The sequence below is a fragment of the Mastomys coucha genome, unplaced genomic scaffold, assembly GCF_008632895.1.
Source record: "Mastomys coucha isolate ucsf_1 unplaced genomic scaffold, UCSF_Mcou_1 pScaffold6, whole genome shotgun sequence".
Classification (NCBI taxonomy): Eukaryota; Metazoa; Chordata; class Mammalia; order Rodentia; family Muridae; genus Mastomys; species Mastomys coucha.
In genome coordinates this window covers 19,793,910-19,816,987 of record NW_022196912.1, presented here as the reverse complement: position 1 = coordinate 19,816,987, position 23,078 = coordinate 19,793,910, and the positions used below count along the sequence as shown (strand labels likewise).

General features: G+C 37.8%; 1 protein-coding gene across 13 annotated transcripts in view; it reads left to right on the top strand.

Moving 5' to 3' along the window:
* The window catches only part of Birc6 (baculoviral IAP repeat containing 6), a 185,621-nt gene that overhangs the window by 136,157 nt on the left and 26,386 nt on the right, over positions 1–23,078 (top strand). For all 13 annotated transcript variants that reach the window (XR_004114160.1, XM_031355887.1, XM_031355886.1 and 10 more), the window contains 5 exons: positions 818–1,118; positions 3,064–3,281; positions 8,390–8,554; positions 9,940–10,108; positions 16,652–16,865. Coding sequence is in view for 12 of the 13 variants with exons in the window: in XM_031355887.1 (XP_031211747.1) it covers positions 818–1,118; positions 3,064–3,281; positions 8,390–8,554; positions 9,940–10,108; positions 16,652–16,865 (1,067 nt within the window). In the remaining variant the exon portion in view is untranslated. The remainder of the gene's footprint in view (positions 1–817; positions 1,119–3,063; positions 3,282–8,389; positions 8,555–9,939; positions 10,109–16,651; positions 16,866–23,078) is intronic.

Genomic DNA, 23,078 nt, shown 5'->3' with positions numbered 1-23,078 from the left:
CGTGCGTGCGTGTGTGTGTGTGTGTGTGTGTGTGTGTGTGTGTGTTCCTAAATACATAAATATAACTTGCTTAGTCTGTACAGTGTTACTCGTTTGCTTGTTTCAGACCTGACCTTTAATGTTTGATAACTAATTGATATGCTCTTCCCTAGAGAAGACTGTCTCTCCCCTCTCAGTATTTCTTAGTGGTCTATAGTTATTTGTGTGGGCTTGAAACCTCACATGCCTTCCCCTATCCATTTTGGCGTGTCTGTTGGTGTTATCCTTATTCAGCTCTAGTTTGGGCAGTCATGTTGGTGAGACTTTGTGGGTGTAGCTTCTTATATTTTAAGAATCTCACAGCAAACTCCCTGACCCTCTGACTCTAGCTCCTAGGGACATGCCATATTCTTCTGGTCTCTAATGAAAACACAGCATTCACTTATACATATAGTCACATATATAAATACATTTTTGAAAAGGATCTGGATATCATTGCTCATGCCTTTAGCACCATCTCACTGGAAGTAGAGGTAGGGGATCTCTTGAGTTCCAGGCCAGTCAGAGCTATATATAAAAATAAATCACTAACAGACTGAATGAGTCAATTAATTTGGTGAAATACACGTTTTTGCATGTTTTGAAGTTAGTATGTAGTTATTTCACTGATTGTGAATAGGAAAATACTGTTTTGACATAGATGCACTTGGTACATATTGCCGTACTTGTGATGCCATACTCTTCTTGTTGTTTGTTTCTTTATTTTAAAACACAAAGAGTTCATCTGAAGCCCAGTATTGAACCATGAAAATAGGTAAACACTCCTCTTTTTCTTTAGGTGAGTGCTCCAGTGGTAGCTTCCACCACTCAGGAAAAGCCAAAGGATAGTGATCAGTTTGAATGGGTGACCATAGAACAATCAGGTGAACTGGTTTATGAAGCTCCAGAAACTATTGCAGCTGAGCCTCCACCTGTTAAGTCAGCGGTGCAAGCCACTTCTCCCATACCTGCCCATTCTTTGGCTGCGTTTGGATTATTTCTTCGTCTTCCGGGCTATGCTGAAGTGCTCCTGAAAGAGAGAAAGCATGCCCAGTGCCTTCTTCGATTGGTATTGGGAGTTACAGATGATGGAGAAGGCAGTAAGTGTTCCCAGTTACTACTTAAATTTATCAACACATATACAAATAGGTTGGATACATTTGTCTAGATTATTTTCTCTTCTTATTTGTTTACTATAAAGCTATTTACATGGCTTATAATTTTATTGAGTTTTTCAGTATTAAATATAGTAAACTTAAGAAATTTCATATTAAGTCTATAAATTGCATTCATTTTATTCTAAGTGACATTGGAATTATGTGATCAGGCAGTAGGACTAGTTGCTGTAGTAGGAAGTATGAGAACATACTGACTCTGACAGCTTAGAGGAAGATTGGAGCTGAGTATTATTGGAGCCTCAGAGGTGTGAGCTATTTCTTTACAGATGTGTAAGTGTGATGCTATATAGCTGTTTTGGGTGGTGCTCTGAAGGATAGGCAAAATTTAATTTGGGGAGAATATTTCAGAACAGAAAAGTTGTAAGCATTCTTTGAAGGTTCAGTATAGGGGAGAGGAGGAGTTAGCACATTAAAATCTCTATGAAAGGCACTTCTCAACAGTTGTGAGGGGGGTACATGTATATAATCCTAGAGCTCAAGAGCTCAGTAGCCGAAGGATCAGGATTGCAAAACTACCCTTAGCGATATACTGACCTTAGTGACAGCCTGCACTACATGAGAGTCTGTGTGAAGAAGCAATGAAAGTGCTTCCTTTAAGAAAAGTTGTTGCCAGGCAGTGGTAGCGCACGTCTTTAATCCCAGCACTTGGGAGGCAGAGACAGACGGATTTCTGAGTTTGAGGCCAGTCTGGTCTACAGAGTGAGTTCCAGGACAGCCAGGGCTACACAGAGAAATCCTGACTCAAAAAGAAAAACCAACAACAAAAAAAGAAAAGTTGTTAGAGGAAACAGGTTTTAGAAAAGAATAGACTTTATTTTGAATACCAAATATTGATTAAACTATATTATGAGCAATGGCACCATAAAAAATATACTCCCCCCCCTTAAAGAAAATTAATTTGGTGAAGTGTTTGAAACATTAATCTTGGATTAGTATTTGCAACAAGGCCAAAGTCCAATCCTCCTGTACTGTAGAAACAAAACAAGGAGATAGAGAAGACAAAACCACAAATCTGCAGCAATACTTCAAACAAAGAGAAGAGAGCTAAGATATTATATTAGAAAGCTATATAATAAATATAAAGCCAGAATGAATGTTTTTATTTCATACCGTTATTTAATGTAATAAGAGATTGATTGATCACAGTTGAGGTAGTCTAGGAAAGTTCACTTTCATTTATATTCTTCTTAATTGTTCACTCAACCGTTTTACTGCCGATCATAAGCAGCAAAGGGGAAAGAGTGGACTTTATGTTACCTTAGATTGCACACAGTAAGTTCAAGGAATGGCTGCTATAATGCATAATTTCATTTTTGCAGTACTTATTCTGTTCATAGTGCTTTATTGCATGTGTTTATCACTGTGATTAAAGCAGCACAAAACTATTGTACAATAGAAAATAGTTTTACTTGTTATTGTTCATAGGAAAACCACTTGAAAGGACACCAGTTACTTTCTGATTGATGGTTGTAGGAAATTTCTTCTTCCTTGGCACACTTTTTATCCTAGTCTTGAGGAGGTAGAGCAGAGACAAGCAGCTCTTTATGAATTGGAGGCCATCCTGTGCTACTTAGAGAACCTTCTCTTTTAAAATAAAAAAAAAAAAAAATTAGATTTCATTTCACATTTAGCTCATACTATTTTTCTTGTTTTTTATGGCTGTTACATATCTGTAAATTTCAGAGTTTGTGTGTGCTGTCTTCCAGAGACTTTCTCGATACTTTAATAAAGATAACAGTCTCACAATCAGCCTGCTTTTTAATAAATTTAATGATAAAAACCTTACTTTGTTGTTATTACTTGACTGTATGGGTAAGTGCTTATTATTTTCAAGTGTCTTTAATTTTGTCCCTCTTCTCTTTCAAAGGTCACATTCTGCAGTCTCCATCAGCCAATGTGCTTCCAACCCTTCCTTTCCACGTTCTTCGCAGCTTGTTCAGTGCTACTCCCTTGACCACTGATGATGGTGTGCTTCTCCGGCGGATGGCATTGGAAATTGGAGCTTTGCACCTAATTCTTGTCTGTCTCTCAGCTCTGAGCCATCATGCACCACGAGTTCCAAACTCTAGCCTTAACCAAACTGAGGTAGGTTTCATTCAAATTCTTTTAAGTCACTGGCTCTCAACCTTCCTAATGCCATGACCCTTTAATACAGTTCCTCATGTTGCCATAACCCCAACCATAAAGTAATTTTCACTGCTACTTCATAAGTGTTATTTTGCTACTGTTATAAATTGTAATATAAATATCTGTGTTTTCCTACCTTTGGTCTTAGATGACCCCTGTGGAAGTCTTGTGAAACACTCAAAGGGTCATGAGCTAGAGGTTGAGAACCACTGCTTTAAGTTATGAAAAATCTAAACTTAATTGCTGAGAATGTAAAGTATAAAGTGAGAGTATAAACTTCAAATTTCAGAATTTGGATTTTATAATTACCATGGAGGTCTGAAAGAGAAGCTATCACTTGTTTTCTCTGCTACCCTCCAAAGAAAAATCAGATTTACCCACCAGTTTAAAGAAACAGTGGGGCTACAGAGATGGCTTAGTGATAAAGAGCACTTGTCCTTGCAAAGGACTCAGGTTCCATCCCCAGCTCCCACATAGTGGTTCATAGTTATCCATAACTCTATTTCCTGGGGATCCAATACCCTCTTCAGACTTCTGGACCCATTGAACATATCCATGACACCCATACATGGAGGCAAAATACTCATGTAAAACAAAAAACAAATAGATTTTAAAAAACAGAAAATAAGAAATGGATAGTTTGAACTTTCCCACTTGTTAGGCTATGTTGACTTCTTCTTCTCACTTTAGAGAATCATGTTATTGAATGGTAAGTTATATAATATAGTAAGAGACCTACCACCCCACCTAAAACACACGCTTGCATAGGGGGACATAGTCCTTATTAAAGTTCATTTGGTTGTGTTTATGTAAAAATTTGAAAATAGTTTTTAGTACAATATATGAGATTTGTATACAAATACTGTTTCCAGTGTTGGGGGGGCCTACCAGTAAAGTCTTTTTGAGCTTAAAGACCCAAGTTCGTATCTTTAGAACCCAAGTTAAAAAGCTGGATGAGTTGGCATTCTCCTTTAATCCCAGTGTTCAGAAAACCAGATGTTCTAGCCAAATTAAGCTCCAGGCTCAGTGAGAGACCTTGTCTCTAAAATAAGATGGAGAGCAAATAAGAATGTCTCATGTTCTCTTGGATGTTCTTGTACAGAAGTGTTTGTATTATGGGATACTGTGTAAAGTATCCATAAACTCCATTCGTTCTAGTCAGATCACAGTAAATAGCATGTTTATAACCTTAAAAAGTTATTCAAAACTCGCAAGTTTTAAAAATGTACATAATTTGCTAACATAGTCTTTGTGTCTTATTGTAAAATGACACTTATCTATGTTCCCTCCCAGTTAAGATGTATTTTTTTTTTTTAAATCAAAAACCTTAGGAGGCTAGCCTGGGGGGTTGTGCATGTTATTCAGAGGTTAGGAGGGTGAGGCACAGGGCTGTTGTGTGCTGGACGCCAGCCTTAGCTACCCTGGGCGCCTGTCTCAAAACCAAAGCAAAACAAAAACAACCTATAAGCAAATTTTAAAAAATAAGAACAAACAAAAACCCAACACAGATAATGACCAAATGAGATGGCTAGGAGAAGAGGAGTTTGGTCCCCAGGGCCCACATAGCAGAAGGAGAGACAGCACTCCCTCAAAGTTACCTTTTGACCTCAGCGAAAGCAATAAAAACTATAATCGTAAATGCTTTCAGGGTGCATGTTCTGTTTAATTTAAACAAAGTTTTTGCTTCCCACATAAATAAAGAATTAACCTTTATGGTTAAGGTTATATTTTTAAATTAGTTATTTTTTGGTTTTATCTAATTTTCATAATACTTGAGGTGGGTTTTTTTTTATTATTTAATTTAAAAAATTATGTGTGTGTTTATTTAGGTCAGGTAACAGCTTGAGATCAAACACGGGTAGTCAGGATTGTCAGCAAGTGTGTTTAGCCACTAAACTGTCTCAGTCTTTCTTTATTCAGATTTTTAAAATATATAAAAATCAGTCAGCTGGGCAGTGGTGGTGTATGCCTTTAATCCCAGCACTTGGGAGGCAGAGGCGGGCGGATTTCTGAGTTCAAGGCCAGCCTGGTCTACAGAGTGAGTTCCAGGACAGCCAGGGCTACACAGAGAAACCCTGTCTCGAAAATCAAAAAAAAAATCAGTTTATTATAAATGACCTCACAAATAAAAAATTACACAACTAGATTAGTTCAGATTAATTCAGATAAGTACTCTCTCAATCCAAACTTTGTACATCTCAGGAACCTTTGCTTAGTGTTTTAAACTTGTACCCTCAATTTAATATTAGTGTACTTATCCATCACAAAAAAAGAAAAAAATATATCCATGACAGGATTAAAATCAGAAAAAGCATTCACTTTGTATCTTCCTTCCTGACTTGTGTTTCTGTTTCCTACTTTCCATTCTCCCTTATCACCAATGTCACCTTTTCTTGGTCTCTTTGTAGGTGTCACACTATAGTCACACATCTATATGCTTACATAAATAAACGCACACATTACAAACTAGAATTTATGTAGACAGATAAACATACGAGATTTCTTTTTCTTTTTGAGATTAGGTACCCTTGTTTCTACCTGGTCCAGTCACATTTTGAAAAACAACAAAATTTTGAGGTATGTGACTTCTAGAAATAGAAGTAGTCTGTCCCTTTTGATTAACAATGCCATTTTAGGAGGCAGAGACAGGCGGATTTCGAGGCCAGCCTGGTCTACAGAGTGAGTTCCAGGACAGCCAAGGCTACACAGAGAAACCCAGTCTCGAAAAACCAAAAAAAAAAAAGAATGCCATTTTAGTTTTTAAAAATTTATTTATTCACTTTATTACCCAATATCAGCCCTTCCTCTCCTCCCAGTATCCCCTCATGTAAGTTCTCCTTCATTCTACCTTCCTCTTTTCTTTTGAGAAGGGGAAGCCCCCCTCCAGGTATCATCCCTTACACCCTCGTCCTCGCAGAATACCCAGTTGCTGCAGAGCTAGGCACATCCTCTTCCACTGAGGCCAGACAAGGCTGTCCATTTAGGGGCGCAGGATCCACAGGCAGGCAGGGAGTGGGCTCAGGGACAGCCCCTGGTCTAGTTGTTGGAGGACCCACATGCTCATCTACATATGTACAGGGGTCCTAGGTCCAACCTATACTCAGTCTTTGGATGGTGATTCAATCTCTGGGACACCCCAAGGATCCAGGTTAGTTGACTTTGTCAATCTTCCTATGGAGTTTCTATCCACTTGGGGTCTCAATCTTTCTCCCAACTTTTCTGTAGACTCCCAAGCTCCATCTTATATTTATTTGTGAGTCTCTGCATCTCTTTCCATTGGCTGCTGGGACAGAGGACAGTTATGTTAGGTTCCTGTCTGCAAGCATCATTAATAGTGTCAGGGATTTTCTTGCCCATAGGATGGGTCTTAATTTGTAGCAGTCATTGGTCAGCCATTCCCTCAGACTCTGCTCTGTTTCTGACCCTGCACATCTTGTAGGCAGGGCACACTTTGGGTCGAAGGCTTTGTTCGTAAGTTGCTGTCCTTATCCCTCCACTGGAGTCCTACCTGGGAACAGGAAGTGGCCACTTAAAGATCCATATGCCCCACTGCTAGGAGCCTCAGCTAGAGTCACCCCATAGGCCCTCTGGACCTCTTCCCATCTCAGGTCTCTGGCACATCCTAGACATTGCTCTCCCCCTACTGCCACCAATCTCCCTTCTCCCATGCTCTCCCTACATATGATGTCCCCCTGCCTCACTCCCCTCTCCATCCTCTCTTCTACCCAGTTCCCTCTTTCCATCAACTTCTGATATCTGTTTTGTTTCCCCTTCTGAGAACAATTCAGCCATCTTCCCTTGAGCCTTCCTGTTATTTGGCTTCTTTGGGTCTGTTGATTATAGCTGATTATCCTGTACTTTATGGTTAATATCAACTTAAAAGTGAGGATATAACCATGCATGTCCTTTGGGGTCTTGGTTACTTCACTCAGGATGAGATTTTCTAGTTCCATCCATTTGCCAGTGAAATTATGATATCCTTGTTTTTAATGGCTGAGTAGTATACTTATTGTATAGATAAACCACATTTTCTGTATCCATTCTTCAGTGGAGAGATATTTAGGTTATTTCCAGTTTCTGGCTATTACTTATAAAGCTGCTTTGAACGTAGTTATTTCCAGTTTCTGGCTATTCCTAAAAAGCTGCTTTGAACGTAGTTGAGCAGGTGTCCTTGTGGGATGGTGTACCATCTTTTGGGTATATGCCCAGGAGTGGTATGGTGAGTCTTGAAATAGAACTATTCCTAATCTGAGAAACTGCCAGATTTGATTTTTGGGGTAGTTATATATATTTGCACTCCACCAGCAGTGGAAAGCAGTGTTCCCCTTGCTTCACCAGCAGTGCTGTCCTTTGAGTTCTGGATCTTACCCATTCTGATATGTTCCTTCTAAAAATAGAAGTAGTCTTTCTCTTTTAATTGAGAATGCAACTTTAGTGTTTTGATGAAATTTCCCAAGGTAGATTTTTACTGGAGCCCTAAAATGATCTGACTCAACCCTTTCCCTTTCTGTGTTTCTGTTTTCTATTTGGTTTTGAGTTATTGATTCTTTGAGCCTTAAGTAGTTTTCTCTTTTCCTAATTCAGTCTCTCCCTCTCCTTCTCCCTCCTTCCCTCCGTCCCCCACCTGTATGTGTCTGTCTGTCTGACTCTCTGCCTCTGTCTCTGTCTCTGTCCCTATGTATGTGTGTATCTCTAGTGTTCTTTGATTTAGAATTTAATATTTTCAAATTTTCTTTATACAACATGCATTAGTATACCTTTTGCAGCTGGATAGTCTTCCTTTGATTAGTTCAGTGTATTCATTCATTGGTAGGCATTTGGGATCTTTTTGTCCTTGGATTGTGATGAATAGTACTGCTGTGTACATGTATATACAAATGTTTATTTTAGCACCAGTTTTCACCTTGTTGGGCGTATGCATAGGAGTGTCACAGTAATTAGTTTTCAACTTTTTGATGAGTGGCCAAATTGATTTTTATATTGTTAATCTTTTGAATAGTCCCAATGATAAAATTTTTTAAAAACCAGATAAAACCAAACAGTAGTAATTTTCCTTTTCTTAAAAGCCACAGGTGTCAAATTCTCATAACCCTACTTCAACAGAAGAACAGCAGCTGTATTGGGCCAAAGGGACGGGCTTTGGCACAGGTTCCACAGCGTCAGGATGGGACGTAGAACAAGCCTTAACTAAACAGAGGCTAGAAGAGGAGCATGTGACCTGTCTTTTGCAGGTATGTTTGTGAGTTTGTTATTACTAGTTTGATGACTTACTCAGTTCATTAAATGTTTTTTCTTTTTTTATTGAGATGTTTCATGTTTTCTAGGCTGACCTTAACTCTGATCCTCCTTTCTTTACCTTCGAGTGAAATCATTACAGATGTGCTCCAGCGTTCTTATGCTTGCTTTTGTTTTCTCCAAATACAGTATAAAAGCCATGGCTTAAAGAATGGTCTTTAATTTTATAATTCTAAATATATCTCCTCTCAGTTAGCTTCCCACCTCAGAGGAAAATGAGGGGATACAATTATCCTTTGATTTCAAGATAGAATTTACCTGCTAGTTAACCCTTTGTTTTAATGTAAAGCCTTTGACCTATGTTTACAACCCAGTATTCATACTTCATTCTGCACTGGGGCTTCACACCTGCTAAGCATACACTTGGCCGCTGAACTGTACCTCTAGCTTACTTTCAGTTCTCTTGTTCAAATTGTTCTATAGTAATTCCAGAATCAAACAAGTTGAAAATAGGAGGGGACATCTGTATATCATACAAACAAATAGCAACTAACTGAAATTGCCGCCATTTTGAAGTGTTCTTTTCCATAGTTTTAAGATGGCATGTTCATTCTAGTATGGAATTCTAAGACTTCAGCACTCTCAAACTGAATGGATTCAGTGAAACTCAGCAGTGACGACTTGGAATGTAACTTAGTAGAGTGTTTGCCCAGCGTTCATGGAACCCCTTGATTCAGTCCTCAGTACTGCAAATACACTTGGCAGTACTGAAAATGCTAGCATCTGAAGTTCAAGGTCATGGTAAATGATACAGCAAAGTGGAGGCCAGAGGAAATACTTGAGTTCCTCAAAAAGAGAAAGAAATTCAGAGGAGACAGTAATGTTTGAGTTTCTGTCCGTGGTCTAGTCACTACTCACTAGCTCTAGTGCTTGTCTGTCCTTAAGTTGCTTCTCTTTTAGTTACATAAAGAGAACTATTTTCCTGTGTAAGTGACCCTCAGCAAGAAGTCCCTTCTCATGAAAAGTGGAAATGTCCTTTTTTAGCCAGGTTTGATATCTCAGGTCTATAACCCCAGCACACAAAGTCAAGGGGCATGAAGACCACTCAAAAATCCAAGGCCACTCTCTCAGTTGGAAAACCCAACCTTGAGGTTAGCCAGGGCCTTGTAGGAAAAAGCTGTCTCCAAAATAAAAAGTACATAATCAGAATCTATTATATGAGAAAAAAAAATCTGTTAAAAGAAAATCTTCTATTCAAACATAAGAGTGCCAACATTGGTTAAGTAAAACATAGGTTCTCTTGAGTGTGCTGAGATCAAGTGTCTAATTATGAAATACATCACTGAAAAAGCTGAACTCTCATTTATTGTCTGTAATTTAGGTTCTTGCAAGTTACATAAACCCCATGAGTGGTGCTGTAAATGGGGAAGTCCAGGCATCTCCTGAGAGCCGAGCACAGAACAGCAGTGCTCTGCCCTCTGTTCTTCTGGAGCTTCTCAGTCAGTCCTGCCTCATCCCAGCCATGTCCTCCTACCTACGCAATGACTCTGGTAAGTCAGGTCTCAGGATGTTCTGGTGTGAATGCAGTGGAAGTCTGTGTGCTTCCTTTTCAGGGAAGTATGAAGTTATATACAATGAAATGTATAATGAAAAAGTAAGTTCATGATACTTCCTAATAAGACTATAAAGTTTTTAAAATTAATGTTACCATAGACAGCCTTGTCAATGTGCAACTGATCAAGGATTGTTTTGTAACGTACATGAATACAATGGGCTTTCACATTAGTCACACCTTCCTTGTCTCATCCCTGTCTCCCTCACATTGCTCTCAATTCTTCCCAAGTAGTCACACATCTACCTCCGTGTCCTTTTTCCTCTGCTTTAAAAAAGTCTATTTAATTTGTATGTGTGTGTGTGTGTGTGTGTGTGTGTGTGTGTGTGTACAAATGGGCATACCTGCCAAGATACACCTGTGGAAGTCAGATAAGGATTCAGTTCTTTCCACCTTGTAGATCCCACTCCAGCTCAGGTCTTCAGTGCTGTATCCATTAAGCCATCTCCCTTTGTGGCCTTTGGAGTCTATTTCAGGGTAGTTTTGGTTTGTACTTCCCTGATGGCTAATCATTATGAAATTGTGTTATGTCGGCCACTTGGGTCTCCTGTTTGAAAGTATAGTTCAGTCTGTTTGTCTTTTTTGATTTTTCGAGACAGGGTTTCTCTGTGTAGCCCTGGTTGTCCTGGAACTCACTCTGTAGACCAGGCTGGCCTCGAACTCAGAAATCTGCCTGCCTCTGCCTCCCAAGTGCTGGTATTAAAGGCGTGTGCCACCACCACCCAGCCCCATTTATCAGTTCTTTATATATTCTTAGTATTAATCTAGAAGAACAGCCGAGATCATGTTGTTAGAGGTAGCCACTGTTAAATTTGGTGTTGTAATCTCTCTCTTAGTTCTTTTCACTTGTGGTATAATAATGAATATGCTATTGTTAGTTTTGTGTGTGTGTGCATATATAATTATAAATGTATGCATATATGTTAACTCCTTTATATATGCTATTGTTAGCTATATTTAGTATTAGTTTTAGATTCTAACTTTTATTTAGGAAATTTAAGGTTAGTAAATGCTTTTAGAAACATGGAGATTTATGCAGATTGTTTTATTCAGATAAATTCTGATCAATTTACCTTCTTTATCAAGAATGTTTCATGATTGCTTTCCTACTAGACCCCTCCAATAATTTGGTCCTTTTCATAGACCTGAAAGTAAAATGTATTTCTGTTATATGGAAGTAGAAACATGGACATGTTTGTTTCTGGGCATTCCAACAGCAAATGTAAGACACCACATTTAGCTAATCCCACTGAGGTGAGATTATCTAGCTCATTTCCTTAATGATCAGCAATCCTGAAGTTATTTATTTATGCTGAGAATATTGTTTGTTTTGATACTGAGTTTTAAATATACTTATTGGCCCTTTTCTAATCTTCTTTTAAGAAACTTATGTTCAGATAATTTTTTTTCTTGGATTACATGGATTATGTTTCCATTGAGTTTAAGTATTATAAATCTCAAATGGTTTATAAAAGTCTCCCTCTCTGTAACTTACCCCTTGACTATTTGGTAGTTTCTTTTTTGCTGTGCATAGACCTCTTAATTTGATGTAGAGTAGAGTCGTTATGTAGGCTTCTTATAAATGAAGGGAATGGAAAGATGGCTCTGCAGTTAAAAGCAGTTTTGTTGCTCTTGTAAACCACTCAGGTTCAGTTCCCAGCACACACATAGTAACTCTCAGCCACCTGTAACTTTAATTCTAGGATACCCGGCACCCTCTTTGGTCCTCCAAAGGTACCAGGGATATATATGGTACCCATATATACATGCATACAAAACATTCATCCACACAGAATAAATCTAAATTTTATAAGTAATTATTACATGATCTAGAAATTTCACTATTGGGCATGTGTATGTACATCCAACGGAAATAAAAGGATAAGATAAAAAATGTGTGTGTGTGTGTGCGCGCACGCACTATTTACAATAGCTAAGATATAACTTTATCATATAAGATTTTTTTAAAATGGCACATGTATAATTGATCATCATTCAGCCATAAGATATGAAATCCTTTTATTTGCATATGGGGGAACATGGAAACAAGTATGGCATGTTCTCATTCATTTGTGGATGTTAAAAATGTTGAGCATTTGGTGCTAGAGACATGGGTCTGTGGTATAAAAGCACTATTTACTTTTGCAGGAGACTTGAGTTTGATTCCCAGCATCCTTACATCTACTCAAAACTATTTATTACTCCAGGCCCAGGGACTTTGACACCTTTTTCTTGCCTTTGAAGATGCCTGGCACCCATATTTGGTCTAGGAGAGTTGCAATGTTTCATAACACTAAGCCAGCCTAGTTTGTAGTAGTTAAATTATGAATTTCAAATTAAACAGGAAAATTTGAAGGATCCCAACATGTATATGTAATACATTTTTGTACATAATGAATGCTAATTACTCAGCTACTGAGATGGTTCATTTGGTAAAGACACATGCTACCACGCTGGAAGACCAAAGTGGAAGCTATAGGTGGAAAAAGAAACTGACTTCCACATGTTGCTCTCTAACCTCCAAGCATCTACACTCTCTCCCCCCTAATACACAAATTTGTCTTAAAAGGAAAGATGTGCTAATTATTTTTCTTTTGTTTTTGTTTAGATTTTTTTGTCTTTTACAGACAGACAGAATGAGTGAGTGAGTGAGTGAGTGTGTGTGTGCGTGCGCGCACGCGTGCGCGCCTGCCTGCGTATCCTAGAACTAGCTCTGTATCCCAGGCTGGCCTCGAACTCACTGGATTTACCTGAATCATCTCTGTTTTTAATTACAACATGTTGTATGTACTCGTTGAATTACAATACTGAGCATAGTAAATAGTAGCATATTCTAATAAAAAAGAATGATAAAAAATGTATTGAAGAGAAAAAGTGGTATTTTTTTTTTTTTTTTTTTTAGAAATGTCTTAGATATCAGAATCTTGGACAATGTGTTCATGTTAACCTACACATTATACACTGTCAAAAATCTGTGTTGACCAGAATCATCATTTTAACCATCAGGTTAACATTTAATAAGCCTGTAGTTACCCCATTTGCCACCAGGTGGAGGTATAGTGTCACCTTCAGGAATGGTTAAGAATGTAAGTTTACTCCCATTTTGAAAAACAATACTTTGTTGTGTCCCCTTTCTCCAAAAACTAATATAGTAAGTTGTAAGGCACATTATATTACTTGGTCTTAAGTTAGTGGAGCATGCTACCACGCCTGAGAGTATTAAAAAGCCTTTACCTTTCAGTACTGGTCTCAAAATATTTTAGAGTCAGAAGAGAAATTGGGGTTATTCTAAGGTATTTGTGTTTGTGGTCAGGAAACCGTGAAGGAAGAAGTCTCCCCCAAGGAGACACAGTATGAACTAATATCAAGTGAAAATCTGTAGAGAAATGTATGGCATCCATTTGTGAGGCTGCTCTTTCGTTAAGATTTTAAAATATTTTTTACTAGAATCTCACTCGGTAGGCCAGCCACTCAGACTCCTGTTCCTCCTGCCATAACCTCTTTGATTCTGGGACAGCAGAATGTGTAACCATCCTTGCTAACCGTGTTACACATCCATGTTAGAGACAATGAACTATCGTAGGAGAGTTGGGGAACTAAGTTGTGAGAAGAGCTAGATTTTACTATAATAGGGTTTGTTTTGTCTTTAACTTTACAGTAAGGTTAGATTCCTAGAACAGTTATGAGGCTCTTGCAGGCAGTTCAGTATTACCAACCATCTTCCCAGGAGTGCTCCATCTTTCTTTGCTGTGGCAAGTTATCAAAAGGAACAACTTAGCATTAGCTCGGTGGATACCATAGACTACTTCTATATCATTTTTTTTTCATGTCTGATTTCTGTCTTGGTATCCTATCTAGGATAGTCTGTTGTGTATAGTCATTACATTTCTTCATTGTCTTGTGATGTTTTAGTATGCTTTTGTTTGTTATGATTATTACATTTGCCAAGAGAACTGGTTAGTTTCTTCCAAGACTCTTCACTTTGTGGGATTCTTTTATTCTAACTAGAGTAGAGTTATGAGCTCGGATAGAAAATAGAAGAAAAGTAGAAGTTACACACCCAAAGAAAAATGAATTCCTCTCCCCAGCAGCCAGTAATTGCCAATAGCTCTTCAGCAGGAGTGAGGTCTCATCCACTCCTCCCACTTAAGTGCTGGAATGTTGAGTGACTATCTTGCGCAGGTAACTATACCTGTTATGAATTCCTCAGTACAATGACCACCTTATCTCAAGAAAACAGCTCATATATCTCCTCTCCATCTTGGCTGCTTACGTTCTGTCTCTTTCATGATGTTCTCTAAACCTCAGGAGAGTCAGTAAAGATGTCCCATTTAGAACAGTCCTTATTCTCAGCACTTTGGCTAGTTATGAATCTTTATATTGCCTGCTGCCCACTACAAAAAGAAACTTCTCTAACCAAGATTGTGAGTGGTGCTAATCTGTGGATAGAAACAAAATTCTTTTTAAGGTAGTTTGATAATAAGGTAGTTAGCAAGGTAGTAGCAGGTCCCCTTCAACCCCCAGGACCTTTCCTAGATTTTGACCAACTTTACAGCTCCCACCACTAATTCTCCCTTGTGGAGCAGTCTTCCAGACTTTGTCTGGAAGGTTAGGGTCTCCTGCTTTTCTTCCCCAATTAACTTCATAGTGCCTTTTGGCATTCTGAAAGCTAGCCACCTGTGAGGAATTTTTCAGACCAACTCCATATTGATTTCTCTGTGTCAAAACTAAATTTTGTTGTGTCTTCAGCACTAGCTATGTTGGACAACAAAGAAAATAGCCTATGTTGTTTTGGGGGGGCTCTGGGGACTCTCTATGTGGTAACATAAAGATGTACTATAAGCCTGGTACTGGGTTTTCATTTAATAATTTATGTCTTCTGGGGGTGAAGCATTGATCACCCATGTAGGGTACTATGTTCAAACTTTCCCCCTTTTAAACTTGTTGTTGTTGTATTTTTTAAATTAGCTTACAAAGTAGTGTGTTTTCCGTAAGGCTTTTTTCATACATCGTTAATTTTTATCAACCCACTATATATTCCTTTTTCTTCTCATTCTCCCACACCCATTCCTGCATAAGCCTTTTGTCCCCAGTATTCACATCCATATCCACTGTTAATTCTGTTTTCAAAAACGGGGACATTGCACACATGTTTGGGATAGAGGACAAATTTTCAGATAAGCAAAGAGTGGCAATCAAACCTTTTTACTTCTCATCACTGGAGGGTATAAAATGATGGCTCTTTTCCCCTCCTATAAACAGCAGTGTCTCCTGTAACCTAGCTGGCCTTGAGCTCACCATGTAGCTTGAAGATGACGTTGAACATCCAGTCCTCCTGCCTTCATCTGCAGGGCCGGTATATACCATTACACCTCACTGTCCATTAATTTTATTTAGTCAGTCAGTCAGTCTGTCTGTCTCTCTCTCTGTGCTGTGTACATTCATACCACAGTATGTATATGGAGGTCAGAGGATGGCTTTATGGAGTAGATTTTTTCCTTCCACATTTGTATAAGTTTTGCGTATCAAACTCAGATCATCAGGCTTGCATTATCAGCAAACACCTTTTCCCACTAAGTCATCTCAAGTAGCCCAGGTTTCCCTGATCTGGAAATTAACTATCTGTCAGAACTTAGCATCACTCCATCAGAATTCATGGTCCAGCCCCTTTTCCCTTACAGTAATTGCCATAAAAAGACTAGGATTCTAGATGATGGTACCTCATCCTCCCATGTTCGTGCCCTCTGTAAACACGGAACAATTCCCCATCTAATTTCTATTCCCTCAGTTCTATGTTGTGTTTTAATTTTCTGCATAAAAGTTAGAATACTTACCAGTGTTTCAAAATATTGTGAATGATTTGTCTTCATGTAGAATCATGAGGTTAGGAACTTTTTGTTTTTGTCACTGCTGTTCTCAGGTTGACTAGTATCACTTTTCTAAAACTGATTGAAGAATGGCTATTCAATAATTTGGTGTTAGAAAAAAGTTACCTCACATGAGGCAAAGAAGTGAATTCCAGTTGGAATGGGCCACTAAATTTAACAACTAATAGAAGTCTATTTTTTTAGTACTTTATATTTTAAGAAAAAAAATTATTTGACTTGTAGATATTAATTGAAAATATAGTATGCTTTATGCTAACTAGAATGTTCATTTGTTGAAAGACTTTTAATAAGTTGTAGTGTTGTGATTGTTATACTATGAGATTACTTCATTGTTTCAACTTAAATGATACAATTGTCCTCATGCTGTACTGCCATAGTGAGTTACTTTATTATTTAGTATATAATATAACAAGATAGTAATTAGTACCACACCTGTTCCCCCGACTCTGTATCTTTCTGACTTTCCTGAAATGGTGCCTCATATACATGTATGCTGGTTCAGTCACCAGCGATCAGGTCAGCACAGTATTGCTGTTGATGCTGTTTGTATGGCATGTGTTCTTACTTATGCTTTCTCCCTTTTCTCTGTGCAGTTCTGGACATGGCAAGACATGTGCCACTCTACCGGGCTCTGCTAGAGTTGCTCCGCGCCATTGCTTCTTGTACATCTATGGTGCCGCTGTTGTTACCTCTTTCTACAGAGAATGGTGAAGAAGAGGAAGACGAACAGTCAGAATGTCAGACTTCTGTTGGTACATTATTAGCCAAAATGAAGACCTGTGTTGATACCTACACCAACCGCCTAAGGTACAGCACCATGTGTGTTCCTTTTGACCTTGCCTTTAAGCATTTTAAAAATAATTCTGTTGATAGTTTTTAGCTTTTCTTCTTCATTGACACATACTATTTAAACAAACACACAAACATACTAGTACACACAAGCAGTATAGCAACATAAAGGAAATGTATCCGTTGTATTTTATACCTATGCACCTTTATCACAAAGCTTATTAGCCATCCCCTTGAGTGATATAAGTATAGATAATAAGTATTACCAAATGCACCACAGTATATCCATTATCCAAAGATTGTTAATTTCCCTCAGCACTGATGTCTGAAACACCTTTAAGTGCCAATAAATACACTCTAATGACACTATTCTTATTTCTAATTCCATATTAAAGATACTGGACTGTACTTTGCCAATACAGTTTTGAAGGTTATATAAACCTGTACAGGTAAAATCTTAGTGTCCAGTATGTGTGTGTGTATGTGTATATATATATATTTCATTTAGATACATGGTTATAATTTATGCCATAACCTTTCTTAGAAGTCAGAAGATCAATCATGATTTGTTAGAGTTACAGTGAAGCTAATTGCTTATGAAACAGAATTATTTTTAATTCACTTTTGGTCAGAGTTTAAACTTGGAGTTCTGTTTTGAAAAACCGGATAATCTAGAAAACCTTTCTTCCCCTTTTATGGAGTCAATTTTTCTTATAGATGGCCTGGTTGTAGTTTTAAAAGCACTTATAATATTAATGCAAGTACTATATTTCCTTTGTATTCAGTTGTTTTGCAAGAGTCTACAATTTACATGTTACCAGTTTAAACAGTGCCACTGAGTTCTTGTCAGATGAATAGTTTAAGAACCTTTTAAATATTCCTGTGTTGGTTCAATTTGCTAACTCTGTTAGGGCAGATACAAATAGCTATAGGTTCAATCAGGAGTGATGATGTGTTTATTGCCACTTGTAAGGCCAAATTACAGAGGTGACTTGAAGCAAACAAATCACCTTGGGCAACAAAGAGAGACTTTTTTGTTTCTGTTTTTGGTGTTATTAAAGATGAAGTTTCATGCTTCTCTTGTCATTTGGAAAGGAAGTTGTTATAGTTCGTCTTTGCTGATAATTTTCTGTTGTATAGAAGAAAATAATGTTGTGTTACATTCTGTCCTATTCTGTTCTGTTCTGTTCCATTCTTCCCCTCTGTTTCCAGTTTTTGACTGGGATCTAGGAAGACAGTGCAGTTATATTAAAATAGTGTGTTGCATTCATTGAACCAAAACATTAAATTGTCCAGTTCATGTAGTGTCTTTAATAGAGCATTTGGTCCCCTGAATTGTACTTATTGTCTCTTATTCCTGTACTCTAAACATGTGGTTCTTGACTATATCTCTGTTACATACCAAAATAGGAATCTGCCTTGCATTTCTATACCTTATTTTATATTTGTGATAACTATATTTGCTTATAATTAAACAGTAAAAAATTTACAATCTGAACCAGGTGTGGTGGTACTATATGCTTTTATTCCCAACACTCTAGAAGTCAGAGGCAGGTCAATCTCTTTGGGTTCAAAATACTTTTTAAAAGTATCTTTCTTTAAACTGTGTTTATCTTTATTCTGTAATAACCCTGGTGAATCCTGTAAAAGACCTATGATAATGAATTCTAAGATATTTAGGAATAAGGTTTTTGCAGTGAATGATAATTAGGTATACCTTTGTTTATTTTTTCTTTTCTTAATCCTCATATAACAAGTGTTATATAATTATTTGAATGGATTTTTTACTTTTTTTGTAAAATGTATTATTTCATTAAGAAACATTAATTTCAAATACAAAATAACTGCTTTTCTTTTCTGTTAATTATCTGGAAAAGTGACTCAACTAGAGAACACTTCCTGCTTTAGACTTAAGACTCATATAATAACAAAGCATACATGTGAAACCACAGTGTCTGTTCCCAGAGCTTGTTTCATTTGTTATTTTATCTCCACAAAGACCTATGCTGTGACTGATTTTAGTAAAGCTCCTTTACAGGGCTGTTTGTGTCAAGATGTGCGAATGATGCTTGAGATCCCAGTGGTTTCTGTTGTGGGAAAGGGTGTGTGGTTAGAAAAGGCAGTCAAGGCTAAGTGTGGTTCCATCTCTACTTCCCATTCAAGATTGAACACAAAGTTCAGTTTCAATTTCACACGAAGAGTAAAATCTATTCTTTTTCAGTCTGCCAAGGGTTAAGACTTAAAAAACTGCCTGCCTTTCTTTTTTCAAAATTTGTATTTTGTTTTTTCTTTTTGCCAAGCATATACAAAAGAAATTGTCTGCATTCTGAGTATCTCTGCTCTGAAAGTAATTGTTGCACATAGTGATTTTCAGTTGTATAATTTGTATGTGATACTTGGAATTTTTATTTTTCAATTGGGGAATGACAAAAGCTGAAATAACTGAGGAGCTTCCTCTTAGCTGGTTGGAATAACCTAATTGAGATCCTATTTGACTATCAATGGTTAAGTTTAAGTTTAATATGTCAGAGAATGAGGGTGATCCTGAAGGCTAGCATGTTCCTTATCCTAAACCTTTTATAAAGAAGACATGGATAATTATTACTAACAACCTAGAAAGGCAAGTCGTTGACATGTGACTAATTTGTGCATTAGGACATCATGATGATTGCTTTAAGAGAGGTGATATCTGTCCTACTTGGAAAGCTCATACTGCTCTCTATTCTAGAGATTTTATTGAAGATTTGTGACTGCCTAACAATAAAGTTGGGACAGTTGGGACCTTTTCCCAAGGGGCTGATGTATAAGTGGAGGAAATAGCCAGGCATTTAGAATAAATTTGTACATAGTGTACTAGACATACAGGACACTTAAGGAAAACTAGCTTAAACTCAAGAGGAGGAATTGGAATTGAGGGCACAGCTCAGGAACACAGGTTCACCTAATATGTACCATGCTCAGCATCACAACCCCTAACCCTCTCAAAAGAGTAGGGGTTGGGTAAGTACAGGATTTCTGGGTATTTGTATTTCAGACTGGAAAAAATGTGAGCATTGAAATACGTTATTTCATATTGCAAGGAACCTAGGGACTTTTGATGTGCCGCTAGATGTAGGAGCTAAAACTAGAGAGAAGTCAATGATGAAGGGTCACGGTGCTGTTGAGGGCTGGCAAGGTGATTCCAGCAGGTAAAGGCACTTGTTGATAAGTCTGCTGACAGGAGTTTGATTCCTAGGATGACCCACTTGGTTGAAGGAGAGAACCAGCCCATGCTTGTTGTCCTCTGTCTTCCACGTACATACTAAGGCTCATGAGAATGGGTTTTAGTGACTAGTCAGATCAGTCAGACAATTTTCCTTATGAAAACCGAAGATAAATTTCTTAGTGGAAGTTCTTTGTCATGACTACAAGCTTCTGATAAGTGAAGGAGAGTTTGAATCTTAAACACCCATGCTATTACTTACTTAAAATTTGTCATAATCCAGTAGCATTTTTAGAAAAGTGTCACATTTTATTTAAAGAGGAAAAAAACAATGTTATTTGCCATAAGTGGAAAGTTAGTATTAAAATAATCTGATAAAATAATTTATTTCTCCTAGAAATGTGTTAACCCATATTCTCAAAGAAGAGTTCATAGTTTTTTAACAGATTTATTTATTTATTTTTATGTGTTTTGAGTGTTTGCCTCATGTGTGTAGTGTCTGTAAGATGTCAGAAGAAACTGCAGTTCATAGATGGCTTTTAACTGCCAGATGGGTGCTGGGAACCAAGTCTAGTCCCTCTGCAAGAGCTGAAGTTTTCTTAGTTCCTGAGCCATCTCTCTAGCCGCATATTCTCGTTTTTTAATTATTTTATTTTTTAAGTTTTTTGAGACAGGGTTTCTCTGTATAGCCCTGGCAGTCCTAGAACTCACTCTGTAGACCAGGCTGGTCTCGAACTCAAAATCCGCCTGCCTCTGCCTCCCAAGTGCTGGGATTAAAGGCGTGTGACACCACTGCCCAGCCATATTCTCATTTTTAAAAATAAAAAATGGAAAGAGTAAGATTCGTATCCACCAGCAGAGATTTGTTTAAATGAAAGTGTGTTCATGGATGTAAAACAGTGGGAATTAATAAAGTGGATCTAGTTAGGCTAGTGAGATGACTCAGCGGGTAAGAGCACTGACTTATTCTTCCAAAGGTCTTGAGTTCAAATCCCAGCAACCACATGGTGGCTCACAACCATCTATAATGAGATCAGATGCCCTCTTCTGGTGTGTCTGAAGACAGCTACAGTGTACTTACAAATAATTAATAAATATTTTAAAAAGTGCAACAAGAAAAATAAAGTGGATCTGTATTTATTTCTAGATATAAAGAACTCTGAAACATAAGTTGGTTTTTTTAAAAGGTTGAAGTACTGTTTCATACAGTAAATAAAGTGTGTTATAATTGTTTATTTTTAATAAGTTCACAGTTGTTGAATGAATTTCATCTTTTTTCTTTTGGTGTGTAGTTTTGTAAACTCTAATGCAGGTTAAGATTCTCTTAATCCCAGTCATAAACAAGCCATAGGATGGTTTGAACACTAACAATTGCCATAATTTGCAGTTAAATTTTCATCCTTTCTGTAATTCCCGGTGTCCCCTGGCATATTTTTCAGTACTGTGTTTTGACTCTTCAGAAGATGTTTACTAAAAAGTGAAAAACCACAAATGACCAATCTGTCTCTATAAGTGTTCATCTTCCTCAGCTAACATGGGAATGCAAACAACTGTCGAGATGCTGTCCTACTGCTGTTAAAACAGTGTCCAGGCGCTGGCAGCCCACCTCCTTAATCCCAGCACTTGTAGGCAGAAGCAGGTGGATCTCTTGAGCTCAAGGCCAGCCTAGTCTACAGAGTGAGTTTCAGGACTTTCATGCCTACATAGAGAAAAACCCTATCTGTAAAAAAGAAAAAAAAAAGAAAGACAACAAATTCTAGTGAAGATGTGGAGACAGAAGAACCCTTATCCATTCCTGTTTGATAACATTATTTGGAGACTCTATACAGAGGTTCTTGAATAGATAAGAGTAGAACTACCATATGACCCAGCTGTGCTACCCTGAGGCATAGACCTAGGGACTCTATATCTTTCTACAGGGGTGCTCGTATGTACGTACATGTATGTTGATACATTATTCATAATAGCTGGAAAATTGAACTAAATTAATGGATAATGAAAGTGTAGTATGTGTGTGTGTAGAGTGTGTGTATACACACACACATTGTGTGTGTGTGGAATTCAGTTGAGCTCTAAAGTAAAGTAAAGCAAAGCTGTGAAGTTTGCAGGAAAATAGATGAATTTGGAAAGGGTAATAAGCAGAATAAGAAAGACAAAACCTTTGTGATTTCCTTGATGTGGATTTAATGTTTAGTGTTTATATGTATATAAAGTGGGTGTAAGGTGTGAAACAAGAGACCTGTCTGTTATGTGACAAAACTTTCCCTGGGGAAATGTAGCACACATATCTACTCAGCCCAGATAGGAGCCCACAGCACACCAAACTGTAGGTGCTCCCGAAGTCCAACTTGGTAAACCACGAGTTTAACAACTTTCTTTTTTATGCACATTGATGTTCTGCCTGTGTGAGAGTGCCGGGTCCTCTGGAACTGGAATTACCAACAGTTGTGAGCTACCATATAGATGCTGGGAATTAAACCCAGGTCCTTTGGAAAAGCAGCTGTTCTCTTAACCTCTGAGCCATCTCTCCATCCCTGAACTATGAGTTTTATTGGGGTTACTTACAGGAGTATGGGTGAAGGGTTACTTAAAGGAGCAAAAATGACTCAAAGACAGTTATATCACCACAGCCTACCCCAGCATGGGTGACAGCTCATCAAAGCTAGAAAGACTGGCACACACTGCCTACAGGCAGCCAGTGTGTTGACGATTGTCCTTTCCAGGCGTCTCCTCCAGTTAGCTGGTCTGGCCTCGGAGTCTTCTTTACAGCTCAGCGTCTCCCGAGGCCTAGAAAATCTGCTCAGCTTCAGATTCTATTCAGTATTTCCTGAAACTATTGTTTTTCACCTTCCTACTTAAAGGAGCTTTTTCTGTGGGAGGGAGTGTTTCAGTAGCAAAGGAAATTGTACAAGACTAAGAGAAGGGAGAGAGATGCTGAGAAAGAGGAGGGAGTACAGAAGCAAAAATGACACGCTACATGAAAGTGGAAAAAATGAAAATAAAATGGAAATAAATAGAAAAGGCCTCTG